Source organism: Patagioenas fasciata, chromosome 2 (assembly GCF_037038585.1).
Source record: "Patagioenas fasciata isolate bPatFas1 chromosome 2, bPatFas1.hap1, whole genome shotgun sequence".
Taxonomy (NCBI): Eukaryota; Metazoa; Chordata; class Aves; order Columbiformes; family Columbidae; genus Patagioenas; species Patagioenas fasciata.
In genome coordinates, this window is record NC_092521.1 from 51495598 (window position 1) to 51522209 (window position 26612).

Consider the following 26612-nt stretch of genomic DNA (forward strand, 5'->3'; position numbering starts at 1 on the left):
TTGTTATTTATGGGCAGAAAAAAAACCCTTTTCTATCTCAAAGTTTTCATTCTTCACTGTAAACCATTCATAAAGCTTTTATCAATTGTTACACTCCTAAAACTTCCAGGTTGCAGCCTGTCAAAGGTGGAGACAAAATACATAGCTTCTCACTGTATAAAATACTACAAATTATATATAGTGAGAAAACAGTTATTAAATGTATCAAGTTCAACTGCTACCAAAACACTCATCAGGGGAAAAAAATCATATTTTCCAAATATGTTTTAAAACCAGTACTTTTTCCCCCCCATGTCATTTTAGTATAGCAGATTTCATTGCCATATGGCAGGATGATTTGTCCATTTTTGGCCCAGAAACTCCTAGGTGTAATCCTTACATCTGGAATGATGCTCAGGAGCTAGGTTGTTCACAAGCGCATAGAAGTGACATCCTGACCTAGGCATCTCTTGCATACCCTACAGAAGAGACCTAATAAAGTACCTACCTTACTTGAGAGGTCCCCAAAGTAACTTTTATCCCTTCCCCTCCTGCCAGTTGTTGACCTACATGGTGTGGGGAAGGCCAGAGGACCACTGCCTTGGTGCGCACTGGGGATACCTGGGGACACAAGGGACCATCACCTATTGATGGCTCAGCCCTGTGGCAGTGGGAAGGTGAAGGTGGGGAGGATCCTGACTCACGAGCTAGAGCAGGGGCATGACCAAGACGGGTTGTACCACAGAGGACAGGCTTACAGTCTCGAATTCTGTCTGTGTCTGCCAAGGGCAAAGGGTAATTATCCTACACAAGCTGTTTAGTCTCCTACTTATCTGTAGTGTACTGGCCCTATCTTTTGATTCCTTGGGAGGTTTCTCTTCATCAGCAGGGCTTTCAGGTCATTTCTTGGAAGCCTGTTTTCTAAACCATTACAAATGTGCCTGGCAACCATTCAATGATCATCCCCTTTGCTTTCAGCTGTTCCATATTGTGCCGTAGCTTCAAACTACGCAATTAATAACTTCACACTGAAATTCCTACATTAAACACACTATTCAGTAAAGTGCAGGTTTTAAGTTCTAGAACATTAACATGAAGAAACAAATTTCACCATGCTCTCTATATGTATTACCTAGGAGTGCCACAAGCTAGAAAGACCAGAACTGCCACCTCAGAGTCCATTAGTTTCCTTCAATTCCTTTGCCTGCGGCTACACCTGGACCCCAGATCTGAGAGTCAAAACCCTGTGGTGAAGAGATCTCATTCTGCTACCTACCACCTAGAAACTAGTCTGAGCTCTCAAGGCTGGAATTTAGCATCCCAAAACTGTGTAATATTGAAAAGCAAGTTTTGCTTTTTTCTCATTCATTCTTTCCCAAAGTGGGGTGTGTATGCAGTAGCACAGACCAATGACACTGATTGACGAAAGAGTTAACATCAGTGGCAATCCAGTAGAGGAAAACCAGTGGAGAGGCACAGCTTGTTATCTGGAGCAGATAACTTCAAAGCAGCCTGAGCAGTGACTGATCACGAAATAATGGTGATAAGAAACACGCTTCCTCACATGCTTTCTCACTGCAGTGATCTGGAAGCATTGCAGCTGAGCATCCCAACTCTGGCAGCGGCTCTGCACATCTGCAGCATCCACTGAGATGAAGTAAACAGCATCAGTCATCTGGAATGAACTTTTTCCTCAGCCTCTCTGATCCCCTGCAGCAAATTTGTCCCAAGCTCAAAAGAGAAAAAATGCTGGTGTGTATTTTTCTAGCATCTTGGAGTTCTCTGCATCTGTATTCATTGTTATTTAATATGTTAGTGTGATATGTTTTGTGTGTTTGGCTTAATATGACCAGTTAATTTTCTGCTGACTAAAAAATAAAGTAGCATGATAAATTCTCTGAAATCAGCTTATCTGAGGAGGAGAGACAGAAAGATTCCGAAAAAGGGGAAGTGGTGTAGGAAAGCACGTATTCAGTGCTCTTTTCAAAAGCTTCTTCCCCAAAATGAGAATTGTTGGAGAAAGACTCCTTCCCTCCCTCCGCAGATCTCTTCCTTCCTTGAACCAAACTACAGGCTCCAGCAACAAGGAAACTAATAATAAACTCTTCAGCTGAACTCTAGGAAAGCAGTTTGGTCAAGGCTTTGCCTGCCAAGTGCTGACCAACACATGTTCCCAGCTGCCAGCAGTGACTCACCATAAGCCATGTTTTTTACAAACCAGTCGTACTTTAGCACGTTTTACTCCAAACAAAGACTCCCACTTCCAAACCATGGAGTCAAAGGCACTTGAGTCATGGTCCTCCTACCATGTCTCATGTCAACAGAGCATACAGGGACTGTTCTGGGCACAATATATGAACACAACTGCTCTTACACCATGGCTCCTGAAACAAAAAACCCACTGCTGCTGTTATCATTGCCCACTCCAGCAGGCTGTACATGAACAGTGCTGGGAGTTCTATAGCGCCAGCCAGCAGACAGGACAAGAGTCCTTTCAAAATGACCTTTCATCAAGGCTTTGTACAACAAAACTTGGTTCTCACCTTGGGTTTCCCTCATATTGCCTTCTCTCACCAGTGAGGACACAGGGTAAAGAGGGACCACCAGGCATAACATTTCCTACTGGTCAAGCAGGAGCTTGAACTACTCAGCTGCATTTCAACCCCAAGAGCAATGTCTGGTGCTTCACTGGAAATGCCAGCCTGGCTGGCCAGTGAATTTGTGGTTTTTCAAAGACGTGTATGTCACATTCCTGAATGGAGGAGCCTGCTGCCAGGTGAAGCAGCCAGTGCTGCTGAAGGCACGTGGCTCCCACTCCCTCCAGAGGCTGCTCAGAGGCTGCCTGGAAACGCAGCAAGGACTGTGGAAACAGGAACACACGAAGTCAGGTTTTCTGAAGGAGAGGAAATAACCCCTTTAGGAGACCACAAAAGCCACAAACAGCACGCGTGCTCGTAAAGGAACGTATGGAAACCAGGTCAGGTCAGCTCCTCCTTGTGCCGCCCTAAAGATGACAAAGGGGATATGAGAGGAAGTTTGGGCTTAAAAGTGGTGCAGACAAAGAAGGCTTCTGGGATCAGGACACTACTGAATTCCACAACTCTCATCAGTGCCATTGCTATGGCTTCATGGTCCCATTCCGCCTTTTGATGAGGCTCTTCCAAAGGAAGGAAGGGTTTGGAATGATTTGGAGTTTAACTCTCAAGTATTACAGACATCTGGGACACCTCCCTCACCACAGTGATGTTGTTTTCATGAAGGAGCATGGGGGTTATGGTTGTTGCCTATGGGCAGAACTACACTGCCTCCTCATTTTGTGGTGAAATCTCCTCCTCCTGCCATCACCAAACTGCTGGCCCTCTCCTCCCTTCTCATCACCCCATGAAGCACAACAGCACAAGCATTTCTGAAAAACCTCAGATAAAACTTGCATTTTTAAGGGGAGACATGACTCACATTGGTAACACCACATTACCCATGAGAAGGAGAGAAATTAAAGCAAGTTAACATGCAAAAATCCCATTGTGTGACAAGAGTGCGCTTACTATTGGGATAGTAGCAACAGTGGGGTATCCACTCCTTGCTAAAACTTTTTGCAGTTCACTGCAAGAGCATACTTACCAGAGATAGCTATGTAGGGGACAACATAGAGGGAAGCTATTCTATAGGTGTTAATAAATCTTAATATTTTTTATTCAGCTGGAGGTGACAGAAATGAAGAGTTAGCATTTCTTCCCATTTCTCAAGATTTTTTTTTTCTTTTTTGCTATTCCAGGGCCCAATCCAGAAAAAAAAAAAAAAAACAGTAGGAAAAAACCCTATGTGTAGCCTTGTGGCAGGACTTTCCAAGCCACAGATGCTGGCTCTGTGGCTGGCTGACCTATCCAAAATAAAGCTCAACAGCAGGGAGCGGTGGAGTAGTTCAGGGGGTAGAAGAGGTCATGCGAATGTGATCCCCACCTCCCGGACGCTGCATCTTCTTACGCTGCTCCCTCTCCTCCTTTTGGGATGGAAGGAATTGTTGACTTATTTTTTATTTTCAGCCTGACTTTCCTACCCGTTTGCCAAGCGGGGTTGTTGAAGGTGACTCTTGTTTCAGCCACTTTCCCAGGAGAGAAAAAACAAGGTGAACTTTTATCCTGATGGCTTACAGTTGAAAAAGCAGCTAGTGGCTTGGATGATGAACCTGTTTGGCTACGCCAAGGCAGAGTCAGTGCTGTGGGAGCTCTGAGGCCACCATGTCACCTCCTCATGGCTGGATGGACAGCAGTCAGCCTACCCCAGGCAAAGCCATCAGCTGCAGAGGCTGAAACCCTTCCCCGAGGGAAAGAGAGCACAAGAGCCTTGAAAAGAGCCTGAAAGCTGCTGCCCTCCATGCAGAGATGTGTGGCACTGTCTTCTGCACATGAAAAGGGCATTTTCAGTGAACAAACATCAAAAAGGGAAAGAAAGCAGAAAAAAATGGCAAGAAAGTGACCAACCTTGTATTAATTTTTCTTTTTGAGGGGAGTGCATGACATATGTCCTGGCTCAGCTGTCAATGCAACTTCTGTGAGTCTGCAGGACATCCCATGCTACCACTCTTGGGAATACCTACAAATCTCACTGCACATCGGTCTGTGGGTCAAAGGAAAGCCCATCTGGGCAAAAGATGTGTAAGAGGCATGGACCCTTTTTAACAGTCAGCACATTCATTTCTGTTGAGGCTTCATTTTAATAATGAAAATGACCAAATAATGAAATCAACTACTTCTTGTTTCTGATCGTGGCTCTTTCTGAAGCATTAAATTTGTCAAGAAAATAAACCAAGTCTAAAAATCACACCTTTCTCTGGGCAGATATTAGACTAAAGTGGATAAAGGGACTGTACCTGTATGTTTTGAAGCTGCCAGCAAGAGAGATTTTCATAGCAAGTGTTTGACTTACCCAAAGCACTACGCAATAGCAAGCTGAAAGACCTGCTGCCACTTACCAAACCTCTTGTAGCCAAAGGACTGCACCTCCTCCTCCTCTGCAAAATCGTCTGGAGAAAGAAAGACAGAGGAATATATTACTACTACCACTGGAAAAATACGAGAAGTTTTTATAGGCGCATGTTCTTAAATTAATGTACTTGAAAGTTTAATGAGTTTGTAAAAGGCATGTTACTGATTCTCCCCCTCCATTGCTCATATGCCACCTCTGTCCCTGGGTAGAAAAGCAGTTCAGAGCGTTTCCCCCAAACCAGTATCACCAGCAGAAATCCAGACTACAAATGCTCTATCACCTGGCAGCTATCTTGGGGCTTGGTTGGCCACCAAAGTATAGACCAGAGCAGACATGTCCCTCATCACAACGATGGCCACGACTGTCACCATTGTGCTGCTTGGGCAGGCTCACCCAGACCACGGCACTCACTCCAACCCTCTGCCTGCACTGTGCGGGTGGTCAGGCTCGGGTTATACACGCACCAGCTGGGCCCTTTGCACAAAGTGCTATGTGTAGCTATGCCAAGTAACGAGAGGAGTCAGAGAGCATGGCTGTCTGTTCACCTACCACCTCTCACAGGCACAAGCTAGGCCTGAAGAGGCAAGAACCGATTAAAAAATGGGAAACGGAACTGAGGATCTCAAACAGATGAGAAAAATAAAAGCCATTTAAGTCCTTTTTTTTCTCAACTTCACCACCGAGCAAGGAGTAAAATGCTAATAATCACAAATGTATTTTTGTCGGAAGCCTAGTTTTTCTCCACTTCCTTCCAGCAGCAAAGGAAAAGGCTGGCATCAGCAGAAGAAACACACACACGACTTTTATTTTTTTTAAAAAAGGATATGTTTTTGTTTGTGTGTTCAGCCTCTTTCTACCAACACAATTCCTCTTTCTGCTGAGTCAGGGAAGGCGAGAGCCCTGCCTCTCCAGCAGCAGCAGCCCCCGCACCAGGGAATAACAGAATCATAGAATGTCCTGAGTTGGAAGGGATCCACAAGGATCATCGAGTCCAACTCCTGATCCTGCATATGACAACCCCACAGTTCACACCATGTGTCTGAGGGCATTGTCCAGTCTCTTGAACACTGTCAGGCTTGGGGCCGTGAGGGCAGCACAGCTCAGGGTGCCCATCTCCTTCTTCCCCATTTCCCAGGGAAAGCAAAGGAGACCTGGTTCCCCTCCTACAAGCACCATTTCACGTAGGGGGTAGCCCCCACAGCGCTCTCTTTAAAGAGGACCTTGGATACGGCTTCCCAAGTGGCAGCTGGTGGTTCGCAGCCACCACCATGCTGGGGAATCATGTTGCCTTTGCCATGTTTCTGAGAAGAAGCAGGAGGGCGAGCCTGCCTCCATGCTGTGAGAAACACTGCCAGGGACTGATGGCAATCACTGGTCCCCAAAACCTGTGTAGTCCCAGGCTTTCGTTTGCATTGCAGTGGTGGGAGGCAGACTCAGCACCTCAGAGAATTTCAGTGGCTGCTTGTGCCACTCTTCCAGCACAGGATACTGAGGAAGCTCGCTCACTTGCAACCTCTCCATACAGACCTTTCCGTGGCACGAGGGGAGAAGGAAACAAAAAGCCAATCAAGGGGTTCACCAGAAGGGAACACTGAATGGGCAGTGGTGGAAAAGCATGCTTAAAGCAGACAAACAAATCTGATGGAGTGAAGCCTGTGCTCAGTTAGAAATTGGCTGTCCACAGACTCACTGCGTGTGAACAGGCTGCTCTGTGTCATGAGACTGGGCTCACTGGTGCCGCATCTAACTCAGGCCACAACAGAGCCTTCACTTCAAAGGTGAAGTAAAGATATGGTCCTCATCCAGGCTCAACAAAGCCTAAATGATTTGAGTTTACATCTAGCAACAAACGTGACCTGCTCCTTCCAACCTGCAAGGTGCCACACACGGAAGTCTGAGGGAGAAGTTGCCTTGAAGAAGCAAAGGAGTCCATGAAATGCGTAATTTTTCAGAATGTCACTCTTTACTCTGACAGCACTTTTGATAAAACAGCTCAAAACTCATCTTCTTCCCTGGGTAACATATACTTTGCAAACAGCCAGAGGCACTCCTGTCCATATCTTAAGCTAGACCCAAAATTCAGAAGTGCACTTTAAAAAGTGGAGGAACCAGTGGATGCTCATTAGGCAAAACAAGCACATACTCATTTTGAAGGCTGAAAGAATCATTAAAAAAAAAAACAAATAAATCCTCACAATTGTACCAAATGTTATCTGAAGACAAGGTCACCCGCCAAAACATGACAAATACTGATGAAGCATAAACAATCAACAACTGAGTTGCTCATCCCAGCAGTGAGCTACTCAGGAAAAATCTTCCCCTCTTGCACAAAAGATGAAATGCTGCACAAGAAGAGATATCAGCTCCAGAGCCCTCTGCTTCCTGCCCTCTCCTGCTATCAGGGTGTAACACAATCGCCTCCTTTGTTTCTCAGGAGCTGTAACCTGGCTTATCTGATCCATATGTGATGTACGCAGCATGGTCATGCTTAAATCTTGCAGGTTCATCCAAGACCTTCCTCCTGGGCTGCCAGCCTCTTCTCAAGTTGTTTGGTTTTTCACACTTAGCCCAGTGGCATTGCCCTCTGGCCATGTATTTATAGTCATGTTTCTGTTTCTTTTGACTTTTATATATATATATATACACACACACACATACATACATACATATGTTTTGTATACATATATAAAAAAATTATAAATTTATATACATACTTGTATACTTTTAAAATACATATATACTTTTTAATATTTGCAACACTGCATGCTGTGCTTGCTAGGGATTATTTTTTTAAGCTTTTTTTTTTAAGCTCTTTTTTTTAGAGCCACAAAGATGATTAATGGAGTGGAGCATCTCCCTTATGAGGAAAGGCTGAGGGAGCTGGGTCTCTTTAACTTGGAGAAGAGGAGACTGAGGGGTGACCTCATTAATGTTTATAAATATATAAAGGGTGAGCGTCATGAAGATGAAGCAAGGCTCTTCTCGGTGACAACCAATGATAGGACAAGGGGCAATGGATACAAACTGGAACACAGGAGGTTCCACTTAAATATAAGAAGAAACTTCTTCACAGTGCAGGTAACAGAGCACTGGAACAGGCTGCCCCGGGAGGTTGTGGAGTCTCCTACTCTGGAGACATTCAAAACCGGTTTAGACACATTCCTGTGTAACCTCATCTAGGTGTTCTGGACTAGATGATCTTTCGAGGTCCCTTCCAATCTCTGACATTCTGTGATTCTGTGAATACTTTGTAACTATTCATTAACCTCCTAATTTTGAAGAGCGCTTGTGCATTCAAAAAAGGAAGTGCAGACAAGCAAGGGCACTTATGTTAACAGATGATCTGGCTCCATGTTCACTAAAATCTAAAACATCAGATCAAACTTTTTTTAAATCCCTGTGAGCCAATATATCAACAGGCAGCAAAGTATTCCAGGGAAAATCTGTTAAAATTATTTAACATACTAAGCTCGGCCGTCTTTCAGTCACGATTGCCACTAGGCACTTTTCTCCAATCATGTGCAAATATTTTACAGTATTAATGGTAATGTTACAAGTTTAAGGAAAATAAAGATAGGAAGAGGAAATGAATAAAACAAGATATAAACTAAATGCTCAGAAATGAACAGAACTGTGTCCTTCAGAAAAAAGGAGATTAGGTTGGGCTGAAAGTCCTACTTCAAAAGAAATCTGTGCTTGGAATATTAAAAATGCAGCTGACAAACAAGCCTATAAATTTAAGTCCCAAGGCAATGCCATGTGCCCCAGCCTGTTCCTCCCATGCTTTTTGGGCAGTATTGTGCTCATTGGAGGCAACAGAATCTTGGCCCTCAGCTCCCACTTCCAGTGCTGAAAATAAATAAAGTTTTGTCACAAATTTTACAAAAATTTCAAAGCTTTCTGATATCTTTGAATCATGAAAATACAGGAGAACTTCAGTTTTCATCAAAAAGGGAACAGCTTTTCTAGGGAAAACGATGAAAATTTGATCTGTGATGAATTACGGAGGTTAAGAAAATACACACCAAGTAGGAAAGCAAATAGTAAGAAAACCTCCAGCATGTTTTTATGCCTTATGCTTTTAAGGGCGGCATCAGAAATTGGAGTGGAAGAAACTCCTGAGTTTTGAGCACCATGGCTGATATTACAAAGGGAATTTTTGCATTTTTACATCAGTGGTGCCCATACACTTGAGCAGGGATACAACTGGTGTAAGAGCAGTTTGTTTGACATTGTGAAAGCCATAAGTTAGAAATACTTTTCTTTAGTTTAAATCCGACCCTTCTTGTTTACAAAAAGGACTGGAATTAATGCAATATTTCTGTTACATACACATACATTTCTATATAGGCAAGGCTTATTTCATGTAGGCAAGGCTTCTTTTCTTGGGTTAAAAATATGATGAGAAGACTCATCCTGGAAGCAGATAACAAAGCAGAATCCATTACACCTCAGCTGGAGCAATTAACTCTTTAGCGCTTGTGGAAAGACAGGTATAATTTAGTTATGAACTGCTCTACTGAGCTCTCAGCTGTGTGCCAAAAGAGAGGAAATCTAGAATAAGAAAGATGAAGGAACATGAAAAGCTGGTTAAAACGTAATTTCTTATTTCACTGACTTCTACTGAGCTCTGGCAGAAGGAAGGTCCATAAAAAAGGTGAACTTTGGGCAGAACAGAAACACATGTGAGCAACCAATTGTATTTAACCATGTAGGGGAAGGACCACCAGAGATCTCCCGTTTCATCAGGTTTACAAGAGTCTCCTTGGAGGCTACAACGGATTGTCACGTGGAGCTTACAGCAAACCACTAAAAACAAGTGGTTAGCTATAGCTGAGTGGCAGTACATCAAAAATTTTAGGGAGTGGGTACAAAGCAAGAGCTCTGATCCAAAAAAGAAGAAAAAGCTTTGAGATATTTTCGCAATATTCAAATATCCACACCCCACCAAGTACCTATGCCAAATTCTGCTTGCCCTCCAGTTACGATTTTTTACTGTAACACCTCTAATAAATACAGTTGTAGAGTTAAATAAGTTATAGTACAATGCTTCAAGGGAGTGGAAATTATAAAAAGGCTGTTCAGCTGGGGATTAACACAGTGAACAGAGGGAATTCATTTAATCTAAAACAAATTAGACTCTCATTTGATTAATGTGCTAGAGGCAAAGCAAAAATCTGTGGAGTAGAACTGTGTAATTTCTATTTTTTTTTCTTAAATCTTAAATAAATTAATCATGGACCACTTAAGAGTCAGTCTGAGGTCAAGTAAGAAAGAGCTAGCCTGAAGCCACAAAGGATGCCAAAGCTGCCCTGGGACTATATAGGGCCTACCACCACCACACTGTTCAGGCCCTTTGCTGGAACAGCACCAGATCTGAGGAGCCTTTGGTGCAAGGTGATTTTTGGGAAATTGTTTCCATTTTCTCTCCTTCCTTTTTTTGGGTGTCATTGTTGGTATATAGAAGGTGTTACAGAAAGCCGCTAACGTACATGTCCAGCTGTCACCCTTTAATGGTACAGCCCGCTCAGGCATTTAAACATAATTACCTAATGAAGCGAACTAGACCTCAGAACCACTAGAGATGTTTGGTCGTATGGTGGCTGCAGACACATAGTATCCACTCCTTTCTAGACCTTTGGAGTGCAATCAACTGGATTTAAAGTCTTCGTTTAAAGACACTGTTCGAAGTCTTGAATTAATAAAAGACATAAATATTCTATACTGCATTTCAAAATCTATGAAAATCTGCTTCAGGAGAGAATGAGGCATCTAGACTAAAAATTGCCATGCTGAGTTTCAACTCAGGTTTTAGAAGCTACTTTATAATCCCCCTGCAAACTGAATTTACAGTACTCAAGAACTTACCCCTGACTAACTCAGGACTATGAGACTAATTTGTAGTAACAAAGACATCCAGTGTAAAAGTTTCCTTTAAAACAAATCTCTCCCTCAAAGAGCTGTAACCGTTAGGATCCTGCCTTTCCCACTGACTTAGTGGGAACTACATAGTTGCATCCCAGTGCAACTCTGTAAAATTCATTTTAATATTATCAATAACAGATTTTTTTTTTGTACCATTAGTTGAAAATTATGATATTCCTCTCTTTAATCCATAAGTCAGCGTGGATGCAGAACTCTGTTCAGACCATGTAACAAGTGCATCCAGGATCCAGCCAGAGGGACCACCTGCAGTGTTGAAAAGCGATTTCTGCCTCCTCTCTCCATCTCAGCCCTCTCAGGGAAAGGCAAAACTTGTCAACTTGTGAGGTTTCTGTAATATTAACAACTGCTCAAACAGATGAGAACAGTGAACACCAATATCTTTCTCATATCACATTTCAAAAGCTTTTTGAGCAGCCACCAGGTTTATATGCATTTCTGGTCACCATTAACTGGGTCTACATTCAAAGTGCTGACCTAGAGGTGAAACTGAGCCAGCAGAAGCACAGCAAGCAGCTGTGGCCTTCAGATGTTGATGACTTCATCAGTCTAATTGGTTTCCACTGGTTTTCATAGCTTTTATTCTGGACAGCCTCCTGCTTGTGCTAACAGGCTGTTCATTCCCCTCTCTCTTCACAGATGCTTTGTTTCACTTGTCTTCTTCTTCTGCCTTTCTCTGCTACTTTTTCTTTACAGCTCCTTTTCATATTCAAGTCCTTCTCTCTGCTTCTATTTTGATAAGCCCTCCCTCATAAAAACCTACCCCGTACTTAAACCTCTCCCCTATTGATGAGATTCCCAAGCTGACACATCACAAAATGTCACTGTTGCTGGCTCTGTGTGTTGTGCCCATATTTTCCACCTGGTCCTTTGTCCAACTTTTCATGCAGTAAGCTCCTTTGGATGGGAATTACATGGATTCTGCATTTGCGGAGTACCTGGTCTTTAGGGAAGCTGTGGCAGAAGTTCAGCTGAGGTAATTCTGGAAGGGAGCCCACCTCCCTGCATCCTGAAGCATCCTTTGGGATATTGCTTGAGCCTGGATTCTGACAACAAGACTGAGGCTTTTCCCCACCTCTGTCCTTAAGGCCCCTAATCAGGGAATTTATCTGCTTTCAGTATTGCAAGAAAGCAAGAGGCAAGGCCTCAGAATGGAGATCCTCTCCTGACACTTACGATCTTAGACTTGGATTGTGTCTCTCATCACCTAACACGCGAATAAAACAAAACAAAGAATCTTGACAAATGGGTGTGTTTTAATATTCCAGTCTTGATCTACTTCCCCACTGCTATGCCTGAAAAATGTGAAAGCTCACATTAAGAACGAAAAAAAAAAAAAAAGACAGGAGATTAAGAAATTCAGAGCTATAAGAATGACAGCTCTAGTTCTGCTTTTTAGGCACAAAATGAAGACAGTAAATAAGGGTGTATCTTGAACAAAACTTGTCTGCCCATAAGTGCCACAGAGCAGTGCTACAGCACTGGGGTCAGGACCAGCTGCACAGTGCAGAGGGTCACCCTTAGAAGTTAAAAGTTTAAATCATATCGTATTTCAGTGTAATGATTTAAGAGCAAACAGATCTGTTCTCATTAGGGCACTGAAAAATGTTAGAGGAGGCAATTAACAACAGCATTAAAATGGCATATGCATTCCTAACAACACATGTCTCTATTACGTCCCATAACTCATTCACTTTGTTCCCCAGTGACGTCCCAGTCCTCACCTCAAATTTATGCACGGAAAGGGACTGCAGTTTAAGGTGGAAGCAGTGAAACTCCTTGAAAGACAATTCATCTTAGCTTGATCTGTCACTTGTACAGACCACGCTCACATTATTAGGAGGATCAGGTTCACTTTCAGTGCCTGGTAAAAAGCGTCTTTATTTTCCTTTCCAAGGGGAGGGCTGGAAGAGGGGAATTTCTGTTTTGACACACAGAACCTCAGGATAAGGAACGTTTTGTGAAGCTGAAGATAACTGGGCACGCATCCTTCGCAGCACTGAATTGCTTTAATTCTTGACACTTCTTCCAGCTCTCTCTATTTTACTCCAGTTTTGCTCTACAAGGCCTAATCAGCTCTATCTCTCTCAAGGTTACTTTTCCCTCCTTATCCTAGCAGGCAAAGGTGTTTGAACCTTTGGGCACAATGGTCTTTGCAGATCTATGCAAACTGTTCAGTGGTTGTGACAAAAAAAAAAGGGCTCTGTTCAGCTCTCATCTGTAGTGAAATCAGTCTACAATAAATTTATGTTATCCAAAGTAGGAGAAGAAAGAACCACAAGAGATTTGAAACAACTCCCATCTTCACAGGGGTAGGCTCACCAATGCTATTCTTAGTCGTATGTGGCTGGGAAAAGTAGAATATTGAAAGCGAAGACGAACAATTACAACTTCTTACCAAAAATACTTCTGCCATAAATAGCTTATATGTTAATTCTGCTCAATATCCACTACAGCTGTACAGTAACATTTTGATCTGTGCAATAACAGATTTCTCTTCTGTTTTCACAGCTTTTAACACTCTGCTTTCCTCTTTATTGTTAACAAGAATATCCTTAGACATATGCATGCATGATCATCTTTCTCATCCATATGTTTAAAATCATTTTTGCTACCAATTCAGGATACACACTGACTCTATAGTAGCATTGCTCGGGATTTGTTCTGCATTGTATCACACATTTATTATAACTGCTTGTTCCTTTGAACTTCTGCAGTAGGGTCCTGTGACATGTCCAACACACACCACTCAGATCTCCTGCATGTGTTTCATGTTTATGTCACTATATTCATATGAACTCTGTTATAACTGGACTAAGTATAACTGGACCACTCCACTTCTAATCCTTGGTTTTAAGATGCTTTCTGGCTTCTGCAAAATGCTATGGACTGGATTTTTTTAAATTTGCAGTTTGAAGTTTCTATCCAGGAAAGACCTTTTTGCAGATGGCTATTCATTTGATTTTGTGCACGTGAAGATCAGAAATCCAGAATTTTTTCTCCAGTATTAGAAAATTAGAATGTTTAATCCTTTAAAAACAGTGGTGGCTGGCATCAAAATGGTTAGAAAGATGAAATCGGTTAAGAAGGTAGACATCACATAAATAGATTATTTATTTTAAGACTTTTTCAACACAGCTAAGAAAGAGCAACTGAATTTGCATGACACTCAACTCTTGCAAAAAAGGCTATACCTGCAGATTACATCTCCAAGTTAAAACACAGAAGGGATGATTTTAGAAATGCAGGTGATACGTCATTAATTGTCTGTTAAAGTGTGCACTGCACACTGCAAACGAGGTAAACTGGCATACCCCATGAAAGCTCAATGTACTCTGTGTACTGAAAACTGTGTACAAAGCACATAGAGCTGCCTTTGAGGCAAACTGGTTGACTAAGAAAGCTGGGCATTGAGACTAGACCATTCCTGAGGCAGTGCCGGCTTCACTGATTTCAGTGGAGCACACCCAAGGATGAATCTGCCCCACTGCTTCACTCTGAGCATCTTTTATTTTTAAATGAGAGGAAACGCACAGGACAGGGTATTTGGTCACATTCCAGTCCTCAAGCGCAAAACACCAGACATTTCGTCCTCCAACACCATCACTATACAGGTAGTACATAGCAAGGTGCCTGTGACAGCAGAAAGGGAGAAGGACGAGGAGGATCAGTGGAAAGAAGTAGCTGAGCTACCTTGGGCATTGTGATGCAGAGCTCCTCTGTCATCCTGGAGCAACAGTCCCAAAGTGACCACCTTGATTTTGTCATTGCCTGATCTTGGGCATTAGTATGAAGTCGTTACCCAAATAATATCCACATTTCAGTTGAAAACACTTATCACTGGAACTGCCGAGACAGTGGTGATTACAGATACAGTTTAAAATAATAATTACAAAAGATATCACAGATATATAGAAATAAATTCTCAGTTTTAACAACATTCGTCCCTGTCTTAAATTAGGACCAATGTTTTTGAATATGTGGTGGTGTTTGACTATGAGGAAGCTGTTTTCATTTGTTTCCCAGGCAACAAATACTGCTTCATACCCAATAAACAACTACAACTTAGAAGTGTCATTTGATGAAGATACATCTGATCCTAAAGCAGTCAAGTCCCTTTATAAATCACACGAATTATTACTAAAGAGTATCACAAAGTTTGTGAGCTCAGTGTAGTTTGCTGGAAATAAAACTGCTAGCATATTAAACATGAACTTCAATTTGTTATACTGATTTAAAACATAACACATTACAAATAGCAGCAATGGAAAATATAATTTATTCCTTACAGATATTTAGTGATGTAATTATTTAGATATTCCTCCGTTCTCCAGAGAGGGCAGATACAGAGACAGCTGCAATCAACAGATCATTTTGTTGCTATTGAGAAAAATGTGTAACTACACTGAGCCCACCATCAAGTTTAAAGAGAAAATATCAAAAACCAAGTCTGTACCCAGAAAAGGAAAACATAGAGTCAAAATTTGGTTTGGCTCTCTTAACTTCCATAACACTGGTAAGGGCACTTGATGTGATGATTTGTTTAAAGTCTCTCTTTTTGCTTGTTATTAGCACAGTCATTGAAGGGTTCTTCATTGCGTGTTTTATTACCAATTTCCGTAACTCTGCGGGGGAAAGGAATAAGATGGCTGTGATGTCTCTTAAGGAAACTGAATAGTAAGGACTCGCAACCAGAGTGAATCATCTCCCTCTTGCTGGAGTGTGGGGCACCAACATGTGCTCCCAGCAGGAGTAACATCTTCCCTCCAAATGCCACTTACTCATTTTGCAAAGAAAAGCGATGGAGGCAGAAAAGGAGATGCAAGTCGCATTATATGTTATTGCCATCCCCAGTCCTTTGCATCCCTTCTCCCCCCAAAACTGGTGCAGCCGCAGTCCCAACAAAAATAGAGTGTAAGGCTTTCAGTGATAACACGCATGGATTTATATTACTGGATTCCCATTGTTTTGGTTTGTTCCTCACGTTACACTTAAGCTGATAATGACAAGCTGATGACAAAACTTTTGGCATGAGCACCCTATAAATAAAGAACATTGTAAATACATTATTAGTATGTTGCACGGCTCTGTAGATACACCATGTTGCAGTGCCAGAAGTAACTTAAATAGTGTGTGTGGGCTTGCAAGAAAAAAAAAACCCAAAAAGCTTCTCCTCCCTTCAGGCAGCTACTCTGGCAAGTGAATAAATAATCACATCATTTGGTGTCCCAGACTCTGGAAACTAAGAGTAACTGTCATGGTGTTTACTGACCTCCTGGCATCTGGAATCAAACTCTGCAATCCAAGCACAGGCACACTGGTGCCCAAAAGCAATTTTCTTGTGTGTATGTTTTTTTCCTTCCCACCCTTCAAGTTTATTTTTGCCTCTGAAAAAAAGCTAGATTTGACTCTCACAAACTCCCAACTACTTCCTAAAGTTTCTCTAATGTCCTTTGATGTTTTCATTGTAACTATTACCCAGTGTGGAAATTCTCTGCCTTTTGCTGTAAGGCCATCAATTTTCATAAATGGAAGGCTTTCTTGCAACACCCCCCCCCCCCCCCAATAGGTATTTACTAGGTTACAGTGTAGCAATTTAGCAATATGCTTCTTTATTTGATTTTAAAAGTGTATTATCTAGTACCTCTCTGTGACAACTTTGTAGGACATGGTCAACCGGTAGAAGTGGCATGTTTCACCCATTTAAAACAAAAGGGGGAGTGGGGGAGAGAGAGAGAAAAAGCAGTAAGGTTTCAGCTTTAACAGATGCAAAGCAAAGACCAAATATTTTCCAGTCGGTGGATGTTGAGGACAAATATGCCAAATACATTTCACAAGCCAGTTAAGCCTCTACTGGCACCTAATCACTGCCAGATGTTTAGAAGCAACACCAAGAACATCACAAAACGCTGGCAAAAATTAAAGAATTCGGGAGAAATAAAAGTCTGTTTCTTGGGACGCCGGGGTGAGGGAAGTTGGGTGCCAAGAGAAAATGCGCTGAGGAGCGCGCAAATGACAGGGACACGTACACCCGGACACTCCATTCCCCGGACCGGCACTGACCAACACGAACCAAACCGAAGCGGCGGCGCAGATCCCCGTGCGCGGGGCCGGGGCTGTCCCATGTCCGCCCCGGGGTACCGGAAAGATTCACGTTCTGCCTCTCCCGGCACGGGCTGCCCGCTGCTGTTCTGCCCGCACCCCCGCTTGCCCTGCCTGCAACCTGCCTGCACGGTGCCCTGCCAGCACCCTGCCTGCAGTCGGCTTAGCCTGCTTGCACCCTACCCAATACTGTCCTGCCTGCGCCCTGCTCGAAATCTTCCCTACCTGCACCCTGCCCGTACAGTGACCCAGCCTGCACCCCGCCCGAAATCTCCTCTCCCTGCACCCTGCTCGTATAGTGCCCCGCCTGCACCCCTCCCGCATCCTACCGATAGTTCCTGCACCCTGCCTGCTCCCTTCCCGCTCCCTGCCCGCCCTGCCCACACCCAGCCCTGCCGGGACCCGGTGCCGGCGGTGCACGTGTGCGGGCAGCGGAGCGGGCGTCCTGCTGCCATCCCCACCTTTCATCTTGGCGCCGGGGCGGGTCGCATAGGACGGACTGGGCGCGGCGGGCGGGCGGTGCTCTGTGCCTACTGCCGGGCCATCCCGGGGCCGGGCGAGCCCCCGCCGCGGGCCCTGCTGCGCACCCCCGGTCGCTGCCGCTACCGCCGCCGCTCGCCGTCGCTCCTTGGCCACCGGTGGCACCGCGCTCTCGCCGCCAGCCCCGTGCGGCCCGGCCCGGCCCCGCGGAGCCGCGGCCCGGCCCCGCCTCCCTCCCTCCGCCCCGGGGAAGGGGCCGCGGCCGGGGCCGGGCTGTGGGGGGCGGGCTTGGGGCCCCGCCGGCGGCTGGGGTTTGGGGGAGTCGCACTGTGCTCTGCCGCGTCCCGCGGGACCGTGGGCAACAGAGTCTGCCCCGTGGGGAGCAGCTCAGGACAGGACTCCCAGAGCACCCAGCAGTGACCGGGGAGCTTGAGTGGGACGTGGTGTTGCCGGGAGGGAGAACGGTTCTCTCCCTGCCCTCCCCACACACATGGCAGGCACCCGGGACGGGGGGGAGTTCGGCTAAAGCTGTCGTCGTGAGTGTCGCACCGCCCGGGCTCGCCACGGCAGCGTGTCTCACAGCCCGGTCTGCCGAGCGACAGGATCCCGCAGCTCTGAGTGCGTGTCGGTCAGATGGGAAGAGACTGCAGGACGTGCGAAGTTCACCCTGGCGCAGAACGAAGAGCCTCGAGCCAGGCCCGTGGGATTCAATGGGATTGCGTGGTGCACACACGTGTGTAAATATTTGTGGGGTTAGGGAGATACGGGCCAGTCGTCTTTTATTTCTCTAGTTCTGGATGTTGTCAGGAATAATGAAACATTTCCAAGCTCCTGTATTTATGAAAGGCGCACTTTAATTTCCTGCAAATTGCCCAACTGAGGATGGTGATAACTGTGATCCAGACTTTACTTCAGTGCTGATAAAGCAGAGCTAATACAATGTGCACCAATTCGTTCTGGGGGCCAACAAGGTAGCGGAGGCACCAGGGAGTCCCACCGCAGAGAGGAGATGCAGATGATTTTGTCTTTGCAATTATTGGTATCACAGTCTGTTGAATGAGGAGATGCCCAGTGAAATTATTATGCTACACAGTCTTCTCAGGGGGCCTACGGCTCTGATAAGGATCATAAAATACCACGAAGGTCATGATGCACTATCACAGCATTAGTTTAACACCAGGACAAAAAGCTTTGGAAACCTGTCAGATACAATCACACTAGAGCAAGGAATGGAGGTCTAAATCCACAAAAAAAAGTAACCATTGTAGAGCAAACGTTAAAAAACAGAAATTGGAATTCCTTCAGTTGGTCTGATGACTTGAGTTGACATCCGCTTGAGTGAGTTTTGCTGACTTGGAGGCAGTACCTTCAGTGTGGGATTACCCAAAATACTTGAACACCAGCTGCAGTAGCCATTTGCTGCTTTAAAGGAGGGTTCAGATATCAAAGAGACTTGACTCAGCTTTTAGTTTACGCTCTGGTAGTTGGCTGGAATATCTTTTTTTTTTTGGTAGAAGTTGTGAGTATTATAAAACACCTAAATCTGAATACAGTCATCAGGTAATTATGGATGTCCTGTAGTGTTGTGTTGGATTAGGACAATAGCTCTTACAGTGTTTATGAAATGGATTAATGCTTAGCTGTGTGGTTTATTTTTAATCCTAAATTAACTCAAAATTTTTGTTTTGAAGAATCATTCAGTTGCCCAAACTGAAAACTGTCTAGACTCTGATCCAAGGCCCATGAGTATGTTTTCAAGAAGAAATCTTTCCATTAATTCTCATAGACTGAACAAAATGAATAATGAAGCTCCATTTCTCCGAAGAAAAAGTATTTCTGTTTGAAAGCACAGTGCTGAGAGAATGCTTTAAAAAGGAAGAAGAAAGAAGAATACTACTTTAAACCTGCGTCATCAGGGAATGTATAAGTAGCAGGACTGTGCAGGAATTAAGAAAATTCCTCAAAAGCAGTAACTGATAACACTTTCCTAATTCTTCAGTCAGTAACCTTAGTGAAATGAAGGATAGTAACCACAAATTGCAGATACTGATGAGTGAACTGCTGTCTCTGAGGAAAACATGTTCCTTACTAATTGAAAGAAAAACCATTAGTATTTTGAATTCATACAGTTTATGATCAGTTCATTAGGCCTGAAATCTACCTCCATTCTTGTGAATTTAAAATATTTATTAATTTGTGGATATAGTGAGACACTTCATATTTCCAAAGTCAGCTTCTATATTTTCTTTTAATTATGTAAGTTGTATTCCAATCAGATTTCTTGTAAATACATTATATGTTTAAATGGCTGATGAGCTTCTACTAGTACTACTTTAAAATTCTAGTGTTATTAAAGAAACTCAGGAAACTCATGAACTGTTTCATGTGTTCAATCTTTCCTCTAAAACCAAGTATTTTATGTTTTGGTGTCTGAAGTAAGTGTTCCTTTCTTCTTCCCACTGAGCCATCTCCATCCACCAGATGAAAGTATAGCTGTTAAACACTGTCACCACCTTTATCAACCCTGGGATTAATGAAGGGAAAGACAGATTGTGATTCATGGACATGGGTTAATTGAGCAAGCATACCTAATGAGCTGAATATCAGTGGATTATTGATATTATGGAGCATATGCTCTCTTCATCAAAAAGAGTTTGATTAAGCAAGAGAATTCTAGATCTTACCCCCCACCCCCTACCCCTACCACTGAGTGGCACAGTTTAGAAATATTTGCTTTAAAAATCAGTGAGAGTGTGTCCATTCCAATATGTAAACAGGTTCAACCCTCCAGTCCCCTTTCCATTGCCTCTGTTTCAATTGCCCGTGTGAACAGCTCCCCAAATTTCCAGTTCTTGTTCAATTAGTGCTCTGCAAATGATGGTTTGAGCCACTACATCCAGACACCTGCCTTATGTTTAGTCTGGCTTCTGACAGCCCATCCTACCTGCAGGAGGTGGATTGTGGGGTGCAGTCGAAATGCTGCTGGTGTGTCCCTGGGGCAGGTTATGGTGGAGGTATGGGGTGACAGTACTGGAGCGGGCAATGACAACGGAGACACGGCAGTCCCTGTGTCACTTTTTCCAGACAACCTTCCAGGAGTATTTTAGAATCATAGAATCGTTTGGGGTTGGAAGGGACCTTCAAAGGTCATCTAGTCCACCCCCCCTGCAATGAGCAGGGACATCTTCAACTAGATCAGGTTGCTCAGAGCCCCATCCAGCCTGACCTGGAATGTCTCCAGGGATGGGGCATCTACCACCTCTCTGGGTAACCTGGGCCAGTGTTTCACCACCCTCATTGTAAAAATTGCCCCTTGTCCTGTCACAACAGACCCTGCTAAAAAGTCTGTCCCCATCTTTCTTATCGGCCCCTTTTAAGTACTGAAAGGTTGCAATAAGGTCTCCCTGGAGCCTTCTCTTCTCCAGGCTGATTTTGGAGGAAGTGGCAACACAGGTCCGAAGGTTTGAACCATTCATTGTTCTGGGTGAAACCAGATTGCTCTACTGGGGCAGCTCAGAGCTAGATGGTGTGGTTGTCCTGTGATGTGGGCATCTTTCCCTTTCTCTTCGTGTGCCCTTTGAACTCTGCCCACAAGAATACTCGGGCACAAGAACACCGGAAGCCACCCAGGGACACAACCTGTGACCTGAAAAACAGTTGAGCACAGTTCTCCCAAATTTTGGCCCTACCTACTGTGCAGATACCCCAGCATACTTTATTTCAGCTAACAAGAGGCAGCCTCTCTCCAGTATCCTTCCACTGCCTGGGTTTCAGACAAATACTAACCCTGAACATCTGAATCGGATGCTACTTGCAGACTTCTCCTCTTATTTCTGCTTAGATGCGAGCTCCCCCCAAACTTGGACCTTAAGCTTTATCTCCATTTCTTACTACATGGGGATCAAGAGATACTCCTACTAGCCAGGTAAACCACAGAGTACGTACATACTTAAGGTGCAATACAAGACGTGATACAGGGTGCAACATACAACTAACATTACCTGGTCCTGGACCTTCACGAGCTTGAACTTTTTATATTTTTTCAAGTTTCATTTAAGACTGCAGTGTGAGTTGCCAAACACAATTACACTGCCTCTCTGGTTAAAACCACAGATCTTCTCAGAAAAAGTTTCAAGCATATTTTCATATTCTTTTATTTTTAGGAAACTTTAAATTGTGTTCTAGAGAAATCTAATTTCACCGAAAAACTTCATTTTGCGGACTTTTTTGTTACTCTAGTTCAGGACATGCATTATGAGACCTTTTTAAATCTAATAATAATAGTATGACAACATCTTACTACTGTGATGTGCTGCCTGTCACAAAGTGATGCCACATTGCAGCCAGACTCAGGCTCAGACAAGGTCTATGGGATCTAAACAAACCATCCTTGATTAGAAATGTTTACGTATTGGCTTAATATGGCTTGGTTATGTGGAACTATTACCATTTATTCATCGAATGCTGAAGCAAGGAACCGAAGTGAGCACTTTGCAGTTACTCTGTCATAGTGTGACTTGAAGCACTTACCAGCCATGTGTGTGTTGTTCATTATTTCCTTGCTACAGTCTTCTCTTGAATATCAAGGAAGTTCATTTATAATGGTTCACACTCACTGTTAATCTGCAAATCACATTCAAATTTGGCAGTAATCCAAAAGAAAAAGTTGCAGATCTGATCTCCCTAGATGCACTTTGCTGAAGTGATCTGAAAACAGAGGTAATGTTCACAGTTCCTGCTCACTTTGATTCAACTTGACAATGGACCATTACCCTCACTTGGCTCTTTAACACATCTTAACCTACAAAATTGTGTCAGCATCGTTCCTCTCTTCTCTAACCACAAGCTATTCGGTGATTTGGCGAGTCTTAGAGCAATGCTGGAGGAAGCCTTAGTCCACGCACATGGAGGTAGGTATGTGTGGCATTCTCTTTTGACTGGCAGCCTTTTCATTGCCTGAGCCCAGATGTGATACAAAGGGCAATAATTAAATTTTAAAAATCTGAAAAAGAATTGCATGCATCATTGAGGAGAACTGCATGTGACATGGGAACCAGATGTGGGAGATCACTTGTCTGAAGTAAGCACCATTTGGGTTCAATACAAAATGTACATTTGAAAAGTAAGAGTTGAGTATTATAACATATTTTAATGATAAATCTTTTTCTCCACAACAATGTCATATTGTTGTTAATGACCATTTTGGATCTCTGCCCAGAGAGAAGACATTATCCTTGGATCTGGGTAATGAGTTTGTAAATGATCCTGAACAAATGGTGAAGTTATTTACTAATAATTTTGTTAAATCCACAATGAGTTTTTTCTTCATCTGGGTAATTAGCATTGTAATTTGAAAGTATTTAGTTATCTAGACTTACCTCTTACAAATGAGTTTGGGTTTTGTTTTTCCTTTCCTATTTTTTGATTAACTGGGAAACGGAAGGAAATTCTGAAGGCAGCACAAGCAGCTGGCTATCTTTTCAGCATACCAGAGTTACTCAGAGATACAGAATTGTTCTAGCTCTGGTTTGGATGTTGATCATGCAAAGGCCTATGGGCCAGTTCTCTTGCCTTTCAATTGCTGTGACATTTTTCTCTGAGAACCTGGATTTCTTGGAAGGATAACACGAGACAGCTATAGAATAGCCCTAAATTTAAGGAAAGCAAAATGCTGGAATGCAACTAAAAGAACAGGTATTACAATTAACTGCAGACGATATTTAGGGACCACTTTTATATTTTTGGTATTTGATGAAACACATCATTATAGGTTTTATTCTTATTTTGAATGAAGAGCAATTAATAGGCCAATTTCCTTGCACAATGTTTTGTCAAAATTACTGAAAACAACTGTAGCTGTTGCTTCTGCTGATTTTTTGAACCAATAAAATACTCACCTTTTGCGCATGGAAATATCACATAATGAAAAGTAATTCTGTTACTGCTAGAGTGTTTAAATGTTGAAGACACCAAAACCAAGACCGAATAATTAGTGCCAGATTTTATTAGAATGCGTGCAGAAGTAGATTTTTATACATTAGTAATAGCATTTTGTTTGTTCATAGCGTGTGTTTCTTTCAACACACAGAGTAAAATAATTCTAATTTCCTCAGAAATAATTTCTGATTGCTGGAGGTGTAACCACGTCAGCTCTTTGGCTGGAGTGCTATCAAAACAATCCTGGCCAAGGTTTGGTTCATGTTGATTGAAGGAAGTAAAGATGTTGTCATGTTTTGAGACTGTTCAAATGCAAAGGACGTTCGACTTCCAGTTATCTTCAGTGGGAGCCAGCAAGCAGAAACCCAGAATTGGGCTTTGTCAACCCAGAGAGGCATCTTCTAGCTGTCCTTACATGCCAGACAATTCATCTCCAGTTCAGGGTCAACTGGATATGTTCTGCACGCTCCTGTGTGACTTCTCTGAGGTGTAAGGTGATGCACAGTGGTGTTTCTGTAAGGCCACCTGGCACTAGAGGGAGTGGAAGCTGGTGTAATCTAATAATAGAATCATAAAATGTCCTGAGTTGGAAGGGACCCACAAGGATCATCGAGTCCAACTCCTGTCCCTGCACAGGACAACCACACAGTTCACACCATGTGTCTGAGGGCATTTTCCAGTCTCTTCTTGAACACTGTCAGGCTTGGGGCTGTGACACCTCCCCAGGGAGCCTGTTCCAGTGCTCCACCACCCTCTGGGAGAAGAACCTTTTCCTAATGTCCAACCTGAACCTTCCCTGGCACATCTTCCTGTCATTCCCTTGGGTTCTGTCATTGGTCACCAGAGAGGAGAGATCAGCACCTGCCCCTTCTCTCCCCCTTGTGAGGAAGCTGTAGCCAGCAATAAGGTCTCCTCCAGGCTGAACAAACTAAGTGACTTTAGCTGCTCCTCACATGGCTTCCCCACCAAACCCTTCACCAACTTTGCAGCTGTCTTCTCGACACTCTCTAGTAGATCAATATCCTTTTTATCCTGTGTTGCCCAGAACTGCACACAGTGTTCCAGGTGAGGCTGCAGCAGTGCAGGGAAGAGCAGGACAATCACCTCCCTCGCCCAGCCAGCAATGCTGTGCTACTTACAGACATTGACATGGCTTGCTTCAGGTGTGTCCGCTCCACAAATTTGCTGGTTATGGCAATATAGGTCCACATGATAAATCCAAATGCATCATACATGGTCTTCTTGACCTCTTGCCTTGTAGTATAGACCTAAGAGTCAGAAACTGAGTATGGCATGTGTACTGCTTGGCCACAGGAGAAAGGCACAGCAAGAAAATAAAGTAAAAAGAGAATGAATCCTCCCTAGATTAAGTTAACATTATTGAAATATATTTTGGCTCTCCAGCTTGTGAGTTACACCCACCAGGACTCCCTGACGCTTCAACAAGTGGGTGTAAGTAGGTCCAGGGGAATATTAAATTACAAGTCTTCAGCTCTGAATTTGGCCCCAAAAGTACAGAAAAAAACCCTTTGAAAATCAGAGAACATCATGATTGCAATTGTAAAGTATTTTGCTCACTATGTAGAGCACATCTGTAATTTATGTAAATTACCATTTATGGAGAAAGTTGAAACTTTAAAGTTTTGCTTGTTGGGTCATAATGACCATAAGGGATAGCCACTCTAATAATTATTTTTAGTCATATTTATCAGGTTTACATTGGTATTGCATTAATGGTAAACAGACTTGAAAAGGAACAAATGAACCAAAAGATGATAGGTAGTGATAAATAGTCCCTTAAATATTGCTTCTGACATTATATTATCAACAGTTGCTTCTGATGCAGAATTTCTATCTTCTTTCAGGTAGATTACCGGGCATTAGATATTCACTGAAAATATTAATGAAAGCTCTGGAGAGATCCCATGTCTTTTTCATCTTGTCAGACTTCATAAATACCACGCACAAATAATTGTTGTCAAAAAACATTACTGAGGTGGTGAAATCAAGCACTCACAAGCTAGGAAATGGCAGGAGAAAGATTTCCCATAACTGCATATGTTTGGAATTATTGACAAAACATATTTGTCCCCACTGAGAAAAATATTGATATGGATTTTAGTTTATAAGAGTGTATGAATTTTTCTCCAATAACTCCATTTATCCAGTACAGAGAAGGGACTGGACTCATTTAGTGAGTACCGATTCAATATTTTATCTTTTCTTTGTTGTTCCTCTAGGTCCCATTCACTGCAACATTCATGTCCTGCTCTGAAGACAAAATTATTCATTTCCTCTATGCCTGTCATCAGGGCAGCATTTATATGTTTCACAAATGTTAATTAAACTTTGCAAACCATAAGGAGTATTATTACCTAAATTTTATGGGACTGAGACACAGGAAGATTAAGGTTAAAAGTTACCATCTCCTAAGAAGTGAATCACCCAGAGTGCTATGATTTCTCAGGGTACCCAGTGTTACAGCTGATCTTTGCACTGCATACCCAAGGGCACCTTCCACTTTGCAAACCTGGCTAAAAATCCTAATCACAGCACCACAAGGCTCAGCTCACACACAATGCTGCCTCTGCCTTTCCTCTCTCTGCTTTCCATGTGTATGAAACCTGCAAAAGCAACCCTGGCATCTTCTGAGCCAAATCCCGCATGTGGGTGACAGATCAGGACATTTGCTGTGCCGCTAGTAGCACAAACCCATTGATCCAGCTGCAGTCATGCATAGTATTTTATGTGCTCGATGGCTAGATATCGTTGACTTCCATGGCAGGGGTGAGTACCTAGCCCTTCTGGAAATGATACTCTAGAGTTCCTGTTGGGACTGTTGAGGAAAAATGTAGGTAGTGATAAACTATGATGAGCTGGATGTTGATGAGTTGCTGAGGTGAGTTGAGGACAGTCTGTGGCAGCTCAGCCCCCACCCAGTTGCTCACTCACTTTCCCTCAGATGGATGGAGGAGAGAATTGGAAGGTCAAAAGTGACAAAAACGCATGGGTCGAGATGAAGGCAGTTTAATGAGTGAACAGGAAAAAAACAAAACAAACCAAAACAACAAAAATAATTAAAAAAATCCATACTGGTGCAAAGGCAGCCACTCATCACCTTCCACCAGCAGACTGATGCCCAGCCAGTCTCTGAGCAGCAGCTACTTTGGAAAAAAAGGTCCCTG

The 26612-nt window shown here is 43.2% G+C and overlaps 1 protein-coding gene across 1 annotated transcript in view; it reads right to left on the bottom strand.

Moving 5' to 3' along the window:
• COLEC12 (collectin subfamily member 12) overlaps positions 1–17864 on the bottom strand; it is a 105713-nt gene extending 87849 nt beyond the window's left edge. Inside the window, exons 1-2 of the mRNA XM_065830981.2 lie at positions 17472–17864; positions 4952–5002 (exon numbers count right to left, since the gene is read on the bottom strand). Of these exons, the coding sequence (XP_065687053.1) occupies positions 4952–5002; positions 17472–17478 (58 nt within the window). The 5' untranslated portion in view covers positions 17479–17864. The remainder of the gene's footprint in view (positions 1–4951; positions 5003–17471) is intronic.
• Positions 17865–26612: the final 8748 nt, after the last annotated feature.